General features: G+C 47.3%; 1 protein-coding gene across 1 annotated transcript in view; it reads left to right on the top strand.

The window, feature by feature from the left end:
- The first annotated feature begins 3,514 nt into the window (after nt 1-3,514).
- LOC126518049 (uncharacterized) overlaps nt 3,515-11,083 on the top strand; it is a 44,657-nt gene continuing 37,088 nt past the window's right edge. Inside the window, exon 1 of the mRNA XM_055064798.2 lies at nt 3,515-3,627. Within this exon, the coding sequence (XP_054920773.2) occupies nt 3,548-3,627 (80 nt within the window). The 5' untranslated portion in view covers nt 3,515-3,547. The remainder of the gene's footprint in view (nt 3,628-11,083) is intronic.

Genomic DNA, 11,083 nt, shown 5'->3' with positions numbered 1-11,083 from the left:
ACTTCTCAACTCTCTCGAGGAGAGGTTTTCGGTGCTGGAGAAGTTGCACGCCCACACATTTGCGGGGCATCGTCTCGCCGAAATTTTTACCCCCCTCGAGACCACCGCGCAAACGCACCCAGCCCCGCCACACTGGGACGGCGCTCGCTTGCACCTTTGCTCGCTGTATAAGCACTCTCTGTCCATCGCGGCTTCTCCCTTTTCTTGCCGTTAACAACTTTTTTGTACTACTTTTCCCGATATTTCGGGGTCCTCACCTAGCTCCCTTTATAGAGTTGGGGTCTCCAGCGATCGGGATTCACACCATTTTTCTCAATATTGCAGCGAGTCTAGTGTCACTGCGCCACTTATTCAGCGGCTGCTACTCTGTTCTTTGCCTCAAACTTTTTCCAGCCTTGTAATTTCCCTAGCGACAAGCCCTTCGAGCACTTCTACCATCTGCCTTTGCTACTTGCTGCCTTTCGTTTTAGGCCGTCAGGGCGTTTCTCTCTGACCAAGTTTACTTGCCTCAGAGTTTACTTGATTCCTATAACTTCTAAGTAAACCAGCGTACTAACTTCCACAGAACACTATTGCCTGCCACGACACATATAGACAGTTTTTTCTATTTTCTCCTTAAAAAATACTCACATCTGCAGCCATGAGTATCATTCGCCTGTTTTATTACTGCTGCGAACTCGGCGAAACTTACGGCCTAGTCAGCCACTCACTGCTTCTGTTTAAGCTTACGCACTTTGATGTTTACTCTTCAGTTGTCGGTCTCCTGAACAGCTGCCTTCTTGATAGATCATGTTATGCTAACGTCAATTGCCAAGCTTCTTCTTTGTACAAGACAATTAGCAGCGTGCCTCAAATGTCAGTATCAGATTGGCTATCTTGTGCGCATGTCTTCCGTGTTTAAAGGGACACTAAAGGTTACTATGAAGTCAAGTTAAAGTGATAAAGCAATGCTCTAGAACGTCTAAGGCGTCAATATTGCTACGGAACAATATGTGCGATCCCGAAAAGGCGAGCAGTGTGAAGACGACGACGACGATTAAAAGCTAGCGCGGGCTGTTGCCTCTTGGCCAAGCGCAGCGTGTTTTCTTGTAAATATACTTGTACATAGCTTTTCGTCCGCGTCTTCCTACGTAACAATATAATAGCGAACAGAGCTTTAGTAACCGAGAAATTCAGGTAAATGCATGGCACGATTTGAGACCCCCCCAGCGACATTCGGGAATTGCCCGATGGCGAAGGCACTCCTCATCACAGCTTATGTCACTATAGTACTCGTATTAAAAAGATGATTTCATTAGGTTATAAGACGGAAGAAAATGCTACTTGTCTACTTCTGTTCTATTCTAAGAAAAAATTATATTTTGACGTTACCCTTCAGTAGTATGGGTGGTCGAAAGGTTTCGTTTTTGTTCGACTCTGCGCGCTCGACTCTGCGCCGCGCGCGCTTTGGAGTTTCAGTTGTTCCGTTATCGCGTCGTGCTGCGCTGGTTCTGCTGGCTCGCGAAACTTGCATTTAGAACAAGTAGCGAGAATGCCACGTCCATGTGATGTCGTGGGATGCGCGAACGGTTCGCGGAACTTGGCCAAGGGCAGCTGCAGCGGCGAATCCAACGTTACTTATCACTAAGTGGAAACGAGTGGACGTCCCCGTTCGAAGTGGTTAAGTGCCGTACCTCTGCCACAGCGCGTTGGCAAAGAGCCGAAAAATCGCCTAGTGTGCTCGCTGCACTTTCGTCCAGAGGATTACGAGTTCAACGCCGACTTACTGAAGTCGTGTGGAGTGCCTTGCAAAGCAATGCTTTCCCGTAGCGCTTTTCCGTCGGTCTTGCCTGCATTCTCCGAAGCGCAAGCACAACTGCAGGTCGAAGATCTGGGGCGGTGAGTGCGGCATTTGGTTTTCACGAAGGAAAAGCTACAAACGTGCGAATATGTACAGCCATGGCATACAGTTGCCGTCGTATAGTAGTACGCAACGAAGCCGGCAGCGCGAGCCCTCAGCAGCAGGTCACGTTCATCAGTTCTTAAATCGCTGACGTCGAGCCCGGCAGAACGAGCTTATCGTCGCGCGCTTTCCCTTCCGCTAGCCACCGTAGTTCCGCTTTCGCGCTGCTGTCGGCTCTGTCTTGGCTCTGTTTCTGGCCGCTCGTTTGCGTTTTGCGCATTAAAGCCGCAGAGCTGCCTGCGGGGGCCGTTTTACTCACCGACGGCGCAACGTCACTATGAGACCGTGACGTCATCACTCCTCGATCGGAGGGCGGGTGATTTGAACTGCGCTAGAGGTACGCGGACGCTTAATAACGCATTTTCTCCTAAAATAAGTCCCTTCTTCCCATGAAACAAGCGTTTCGAGGTTTCTGGGTTGGTATTTCAACATTCCACGTTGACTTAATATTAACCTTTAGTGTCCCTTTAAACCCATCGCACGTGTGCCGATAAGCGATGCACCGTGCCTACATAAACCCTTGTTTTTTGTGCAATAAAGCAATCTTGCAAAAGCTGCTGCTGCGTCCACATCGTTTATTACACGTACCATCATTCCTGTACTAACACCGGCACTTGACCTTGATCTAGCGCTGTAAGGCTACCATTAGGTCAGGGCACTGTGGTCCTGCCTGTATAAAAATAACATGTCTTTATATGTATCATAAAAAATAAACATTGATTGATTGATTGATTGATTGATTGATTGATTGATTGATTGATTGATTGATTGATTGATTGATTGATTGATTGATTGATTGATTGATTGATTGATTGATTGATTGATTGATTGATTGATTGATGCGATCACTTCCGTTTCCGTTCAACGGCCTTCATGGTATCCTCATCTGCACCGAACACCTCCATTGTATCGTGCTTAGATATGCGCGTCGGATCCCCAGATGGCATAGTTATTTCCATGTTCTTGCCTGCCACAGCCAACATTCCGATGTCCACATAATACCAACATCTTCAAAACACTTATTTCGTTGATCTTGATATTCTCCACAAGTAACTGCAGTTTTGCCTATTGTTCTACTGCATCCCCTTTCCCACACTGTTCGTCTTTACCTCCTCCTCTTTGTTGGGAGATTACTTGCGTTTTGTTGAATATAAGTTCAACACACGGCGTTTTGTTTGACGTTTCTGCTGTTATCGCGAGGGGCGAGCGGGGGGGAGGGGAGGAGCGCTGTAATATTTTGCAGGTGCGATCGTCAGAGAGCGAAGTATGCGCTGCACCTTTGTCTGTTTACAATGACCGAACTTGGTGAAGTACCCTTTAAGGATAACAGGCGTTCACGAACGGTTGTAACGTGAATTTGTGTTTCTTGCGCTTCACGTGATCTTCGGCTGTGATAGCATGCGGCGATCACGACCGGCTGTGATCGGGCGTCTCTGCCCTCTCTAATATCTTCTTACCTTTCCACGTTCCCCATTCCCCAGCGTAGATATAAAGCCGTATCTTCCGTTCTGCTTAACCACTCTGCGTTTCTCCTTGCTTTCTTTCTTTCTCTCTCTAGACAGAAGAAAAAAAATCAACAGAAAGGCAAAACAGTCCAGAGGAAGTATGCAGACCGACGAAGTTTGTATGGCGGCACCTCTGTCAGCGTTCTGTTTCGTGAAACCTCTGCCCTACCTTCCTAATCCGTGAGTAACTTGTTTTATCTGAGCCCGACCCCTATGCATAAATAGTAACGACTAATTCTATATCACCGTAAGACCGGTTGAAAGTATAATCTTACAGTTTCAGCCAGCTCGGGAACGTATTGCAGTTTACGCAATTACGGAGACGCCAGATGAACGTCCGGCGATGATGATGATGATGATGATGATGATTATGATGATGATGATGATGATTTTCGTGGTGGTGGTTATTATGATTATGATGATGATGACAACGACGACGACGGTGGTGGTGGTGGCGACCTCCTCTTTGAATCAGGGTGACAACAAATTAAATTGTCACCAATCCTGCGTGAGCTACTTAAGTGTTGCCATATTCTAACCTATAGCACTCTGCGTACCTCTTCTTTATCTCTTAAACTTACCTACGCCTGTGACGTACCGCCACCTGCCGCGGTGACTCAGTCAATATAGCAGTGCAGTGCTCGGGACGAGATCATAGGTTCGTCAAAACTGAGAGTTGGGCGAGTTGGTGTGGTTCCATCTTAACGAAAAAGTGCGCGAAAAAGACGTAGACGAGAAAGACAAACGACAAACGCGGGCGCTACTCGCAACTAACGGTTTATTTCCAAAGAAACAGAATAAGAAAATTGCTCTCCTTTCAGCATAATTTTCTTGTTATTCTGTTTCTTTGGAAATAAACCGTTAGTTGCGAGTAGCACCTGTGTTTGTCGTTTCTCTTTCTCGACTACGTCACTTTCGCGCACTTTTTCGTTAAGATGGAATCATGGGTTCGGTCCGAGCACCGCGCTTATGGTACACGTTTAGGAACCTCATTAAGCCAAAATAAAATCCGGAGTGCCTCCAATGGGGCTTGCCTGGTATTCGGATTGTAACTTTAGCACGTAAAACCCCAGAATTACATTTTCTTTAGCTCATAATTTAGCAATCCTGCCCCGAGCCCTTCTTTGCCTTTTTTTTTCACCAATACAATGAGCATCTCTTGCTTCTCTCTACAACTGAATAGTTGAGCCCGTCATCAGCTTTGAACCCTAGTGCTCCTAGGAGGTGGACGTTCAAGGCGCTTTCTTGATGGATGAATATTTTGGCATTCTATTAAAGTGTGCTGAGCCACGTGTAGATTTTTTGTCCGCAGCAGGCACATGTCTCACCCTGTTGTGACTATATGCTTCTGCGTTTTTCTTTATATATATATATATATACGCAAGTTCCAGCCTCGAAAACAAGGCACTGTCACAGAAGCACTCGCGGCTCCACTTTATGACGGTGACGTCAACTAGACTATGCTGTACTGTAAATTCAGCAACCACCCTGGCTAAATCCACCCGCAGCAGCGGTGACCAACGCATCGTAGATATCTTTTCTTTATAGGGGTGCGCGAAATATTAAAAAATTTGAGTACGAATCGAATAGGATTTGCATTTCGATTCGTATTCAATTCCACATATCGCTATTCGAAGTTGTGAAACATTGGCTCTGGATCGAATATAAGAGAGAATATAAGAGAATATTTCGCCTAGAGTAATAAACACTCTACACGAAAAAGGCGAGGTGCAAGTGGCGATTGTTTCGGATGATTACGTGCTGGTCGTTCATCGACGACCAGCTCAAGCTGATCCAGAGAGCTGAGAAGATGGCAAGAGCCAGCGCATCCCTGGAATAGGGGACCCGACCATTAGCGTTTATTCTGATTATTATTTTAATAAGGTTCATCACTCTCTCTCTCTCTCTCTCTCTCTCTCTTTGCAAGGAACGCGCGGTCGCTGCGCAGAGGCAGTTTCCGAGTGAAACGCGTCAAATAGAAAACTTCTGCTCAATAGCTTCCAGTCATGAAGCACTGGCATAGGCGGAGGTTCAGAGTTTCAACTCTTTATTTGTCGAAGTGGTGCCCAGAAAGAAAAGCCACGTCTTATCTTTCCCGTTCGTTAGTTATACACGCATCATTATATATTCCAGAGTAATCGCAGCTGATCGCGTACATTCGAAAAAAATGTACGCGTCGCGCGCGCGCAATCGGATTCGACGCGAAGAAGGCCCGGCGTGTAGCACCAAGCGATAACAGCGATAACCAGGTGATAAACTATCACCGACAAAAAAAGCAAAGGCAGAACAATGCACGCTGGATAATTTACAAGCTAATTCTGTGCACGGCCCATCAAATATTGCGCACACAACATAGTACGTCGATGTGCCGGCTGCCTAAACTTCATGAAGCGAAGTTACACGTCGGGACGACTGTCGCTACTGTGTCCTTTGATTTATCGCGGACTTCGCTCCGTCCGGCCCAATCAATTCACATTACGTTCACGGCACACCGCTCTCTCCCCACAGCTGTAAGCTCCCACCTTAGTGTCGCCTTACCCCTCTCTTTTTTTTTTTTTTATAACGTTGCCGCTTTTACGCTACTGTCAGGGCGTCAGTCTTCGCTAAAGAGATAACCGCTTTCGGGGGCCGATGACAGTCCCTGCCATTCGCTTTGATTTGAGAAGACAAAGCACGCCGTCACTCAATTTGCCCTGATCGATAAGCCTAAATTATCATAAGCACCTGTTCGCAGTGGTCCGATAATTCTTTGTGTGTTTTACGCTTTGCCGTGTGTCGCTGTTTGCGCGCGTATGGCGTATGCACTGTACTGGTTGTATACACTGGAACGACAGTGAATGGCCTCCCACCCTCCTAGGCTTTGAAAGTCTTGCCTTCTAGGGTAATACGAAAGTATGGCTGTGAAATAACTTACACCCTTGTAAATCGGTCTATACCTCACTCCACCCTTACACCCTCTTTGTGGTGTAAGGCTGATAGCTATAGACAGTATTACACCTCTCTTAACAGCTAAGGGGGCAAATAATTTTACAGTGATATAATTTTAAGCTAGTTGAATCTGTTTTTGTTCCAAATCCGCCATTAGCGCTCCGTGATTGGTCAAAATAGCTCGGGCCTTGCCCATATGTTGCGCGGCGCCCAAATATATGGGCTGGGCACGACCCGTTCTGACCCATGACGAAGGAGTAGTGGCGGATCGTGAACTACAGCTGATTGGAATAGCTTTGCGCTAAACCAGCGCACGTTCGCCGATCTCACCTTCTGTGACAGGATTAATTGTCGTGCTCTACTTTCCTATGGTTACGTGGAAGTTACTGCAGTTACTATCGCAGCAGAGGGCGACGAGGGCACTGTTGCAGTTTTTAAAGGCAACAGAATTGGACAAGCGGCTGTAGCCTGAACAGATGTTTATAGTGCTGCAAGTGCTACTGTGCTGTGCGGTGGCAGTATGCGGCGACAGTGACCGACTGTGATTGTATGTCTATGATCCATTCTTTCTTTATCTCTACTTTGTTATCACTTTACCTCCCCTCTCTCCCCAGCGTAGGGTAGCAAACCGGATCTTCCCCTCTGGTTAACCTCCCTGCCTTTCCCCTTTCCTCTGTCTCTCTCTATCTCTCTATTGCAGTTACTAATTACTATATCTAATTATAACTCCTAAGTATAGCTAGGTCTCGAGCCTTTCTCCGAATCTCCCTTATCGAGACTCTTTTTTTACTGCCCAAAATTGTGGCATGAAAAACGAAAGCGTTAAATACTGTACACAAGGTGGCATAAGGCGGGAAAAAACCACGTCTGTGAGATTGCGCATGTCATTTACACCGAGGCCGTCCAATACGACGAAGCGAAAAAAAAATGCTTTCGAGGATAACGAGACTCACAGCCGTTTGATCAGTGCTTCTGAGAAAGCGGGCTCTCGTGGACTACTGACGACAGCTCATAAAGCTTACGCGAGTTGCGACATTGTTTCGGAGTAACCAGGAGCGGCGCCAAAGGCGAAGTTGATGTTCAACAACGAAGATGATTTGGCGAAAAGAGCTTGCAGCCTTGAACTTCCCTATGCGTCATCCTGCGTGTTCAATTACTGCTTCAAGGTTGTCATAATTTGGAGCTGTGCACTTTCGGCAGCGGCCGCAGGCTAATATGCTTCGTAAGCTTGTACAAGCAACCAGCAGGTTACATTGCTTGCGGTCCCATCTCTCTGCCGAGGTTCTTGTTACATGTTCTTTTATTTGCTTCTGTTTCTTTTTCAGTTTCGCTATAATCCCCTGTTAAATGTGTTTCTTATCGTGTCTTTTTAAAGCTTGTTAAATATATAGACGTGTTTTGCTAGTTATAGATTCCATTTCATGTTTGTGTTACCAATGTTTGTGTGAGCATTGAGCTCGTTGATATTTCTTTAGCTTTTCTTGCGTGACTAAAGAACTTGGGATATTAGGATAGCCGGTTTTAGCATAACCCTACCTTCTAATCATTCTAAATTTAACATTTCTAAAAATTCTTTTTGGGCGTGTGCCATGTTGAAATCGATATCAACATCTTGTGACCAGTTTTAGCAACGATATTGTTTATGTATGGTAGCCCGGTTTGTAAACAATTTTTAAACATACCTTTATGCGTAACATACTGTGTTATCACACCCAGGCATAATATAAATACTGCTGGAAGCAAAGAAATGAAAGTTAAACGAGTCGGCTTCGTCCGTGTGTTTTGTGCGCGACCCCGGCGTATGAATATGACTACCGGAAGCACCGGGCCGCCCTGCTCGGTATTGGGGGCGAGGACTTACGGAGTCGCCATCTGTCGGAAGCGTCTCCCTTGCGTAGTATGAGGGATCACGCGGAGCGCTCCTCATCGGTTTGGCTTACGGCGCTCAATAAAAACACCACGCGGCAGCCCTCCTGGACATTTATGTAAGTACTCTCAAAAGGAAGGAAGTTTTTGACTCTCGATGTAATAATCTTGGGCAAACTTAAAGCACAGAATCGTTTACAGACGCTATCTCCTTACCGAATACGTACAGTGAACGCCACTACGCGCGGTCGTCGCGATGGAGTCTCCCGAACCGGCTTCTTGTGTGAAAGGCAGGCAAACGCTGAGACTAAACTATGCGGAATATGTTCTTATAGTGGGTTGCCTGTATAACCACATGGAGCATAACAGAATGAAGCCTCAATGCAGCAATCGTCTGCATGCATGCCCGCGCACAACGTTTTGCTTTCGCTGTGAGCGCTTTTTCGCACCGTGCCGTGAGCTTTAAGCCGCAGCATATGAGCATTTGACAGTACACTAGCAACCATTATTGTGCGGACGCTATCAGAACTGTTCAAAAATAATTTCGTTATAGAGACTTCGACGCCTATGACGACTGTGATGTGCCGTCGCAACGATTCAATTTTTTTTTTTTTTTGTCTTCTAAGTTCTTGGGCATTTCAATATTATTTCTCAAGTTTCGTCGCACTGTATGTTTATCGTTCTTCTCAGCATGTCATTTCCCTCTGCTTCTTTTTCGTAATCCAGTGCATTAATTCATAACACAAACATGACCATATGTCATGCCTTTTTTTTAATGTGCGTCTTACCGCTCCCTTTCCGTTCCAGTGAACTTGCCAGTATCTAATATCCGTTTCATGCATCAGGTGCAACGCTGTGGAAGCTACGAAAGATGTCCGGTCACCAAAATGTATCACTCCGCGCGTTTCCGTCTATGCTTCGCTGCGCGCCAGCGGTGTTTGCTCGCGCGAGCATGCACGTGAGGCTGCCGCGACAGGCTGCAATAAAACAATAACGAAAAGCAAATTGATTTAGAATAACGTGTTAGCCGCCGTATAAGTACATGAATTGTTTCTAAGGGTGAATTCTTTTTTTTTTTTTTCACTTGGAGCTGAGCTTATATAAAGAAAATTTTCACAAAAATCGGGTCAAGAAACACCGAAATATTTCCGAATGTGAACGCAGCCACTGAAAAAAGTATCTCTAGCCTCTACGGCGTTGCACCTGATGTATGAAACGGAGTGTAGCATGAACAAGTTCATAGACCAAACCGTCATGACATTAGCCGGGCAGCGGGCGCGGGCGAGCGTCTCAGTGCGCGTTTCCTGCTACTCACCGAACATCGTAGTCCCGGCGCCGTAGCAAAAACCTTCCTGGCGTCTGTGCTTGCTGCATACCCGAGTTGTAGCCGATGGCTGTCTGCCGGTTCTAAGTTTCGCGAGCCAAGCTTCAGGCAGCTCCTTGTTCTGCGGCTAATTGTGAATAAGGCTGACACCGGGCTCTGTTGCGTACGTCCGGCACTGCGACACCGAGCAGTAGCCTACCATGCTGCACGCTTCCAAAGGCAGCCACTACCTATTATAGTAGTTTCAAATGTTGTCAAGCCGACACCACTTAATCCGAACCGCAGAGCAGGTGGGATTTTAAACTTTCGTTTTCAGCTCACTTCGGCGCTTCCGAAGCAGCCGACGCGGCCGCTGTGTCCACGTGATCCCTCATGCGACGTCACGCCGACGGTGGCGCCAGCTTTTCCAGTGGTGGAGCTCGCCCTCAATAGAGACGTGGCCTGCGCGACCAAGACATCGAATCGTTAGACACTGCCTCGATAGGAACGCCAGCGCCTGTTTCTTTCTGCACTTGCACGGCACCGTGAGGCTTATATAGGAAGGTGGCGACAGAGGCACATAAAGCGGCAAAGTCGCTCGTGTCGCGCCAAAGTACGTCGTGCACTTCCAACGGAAACACCGCGTCTAACACTGCATTTCAATGGCCGTATAATCGTTGTTTACGGCAGCCGCAAATGGGTGACTGCGTAGTTAAAGCATCTTCGCACCGCTAAGCATTGCTCGCTGGTCCCATGGCTTACGTTTTAAGACGTTTTGAGTTTTAAAACGTTTTCTGAGCAACGTTAGTCGCATTACCTGTAATTTCCCTATGCGTCAGAATTTGAACGCAAGGTGGCGAAAAATGTCTAAGCGTGTTCGTGTCCAATCGTGGACACTTGTGCACAGAAAGTGTGTTCTAAGGCCTCGAGGTATACAGCTTCGCTAACTGGAACGAACTGCCTATGCAGACCTTGCCGGCTTGCGTCAATGTTTTCGCCTCCCGTAGTAGCCATGCTAGGGTGGGGCCAGAATAATGAATTGAATTATGGGGTTTTACGTGCCAAAACCACTTTCTGATTATGAGGCACGCCGTAGTGCAGGACTCCGGAAATTTCGACCACCTGGGGTTCTTTAACGTGCACCTAAATCTAAGTACACGGGTGTTTTCGCATTTCGCCCCCATCGAAATGCGGCCGCCGCAGCCGGGATTCGATCCCGCGACCTCGTGCTCAGCAGCCCAACACCATAGCCACTGAGCAACCACGGCGGGTGGTGGGGCCAGAATAGTGCGCGCTGGTGCGGCATTTCTGCAAACGAGGCATCGCGTCCCTAAACAACGCGCAAACATGTCCCCGCATGTGTACTCAGAGCACCGGCCGAGAAGCTTCAGGGAAACGCTAATCGCACTCAAGCAAGGCGGGCTCGCACACGCGCCAAGACCACTTCGTTTGTTTAGATGCAGACACAATATATGTACTGCTGCGCGCAGCGGTGTAGCTAGGTCGTCTGGCACCCGGGGACCATAGGTCTTCTGTCCC

This window comes from Dermacentor andersoni, chromosome 11, assembly GCF_023375885.2.
Source record: "Dermacentor andersoni chromosome 11, qqDerAnde1_hic_scaffold, whole genome shotgun sequence".
Lineage (NCBI taxonomy): Eukaryota > Metazoa > Arthropoda > Arachnida > Ixodida > Ixodidae > Dermacentor > Dermacentor andersoni.
This window is presented reverse-complemented; position numbering and strand designations above follow the sequence as displayed.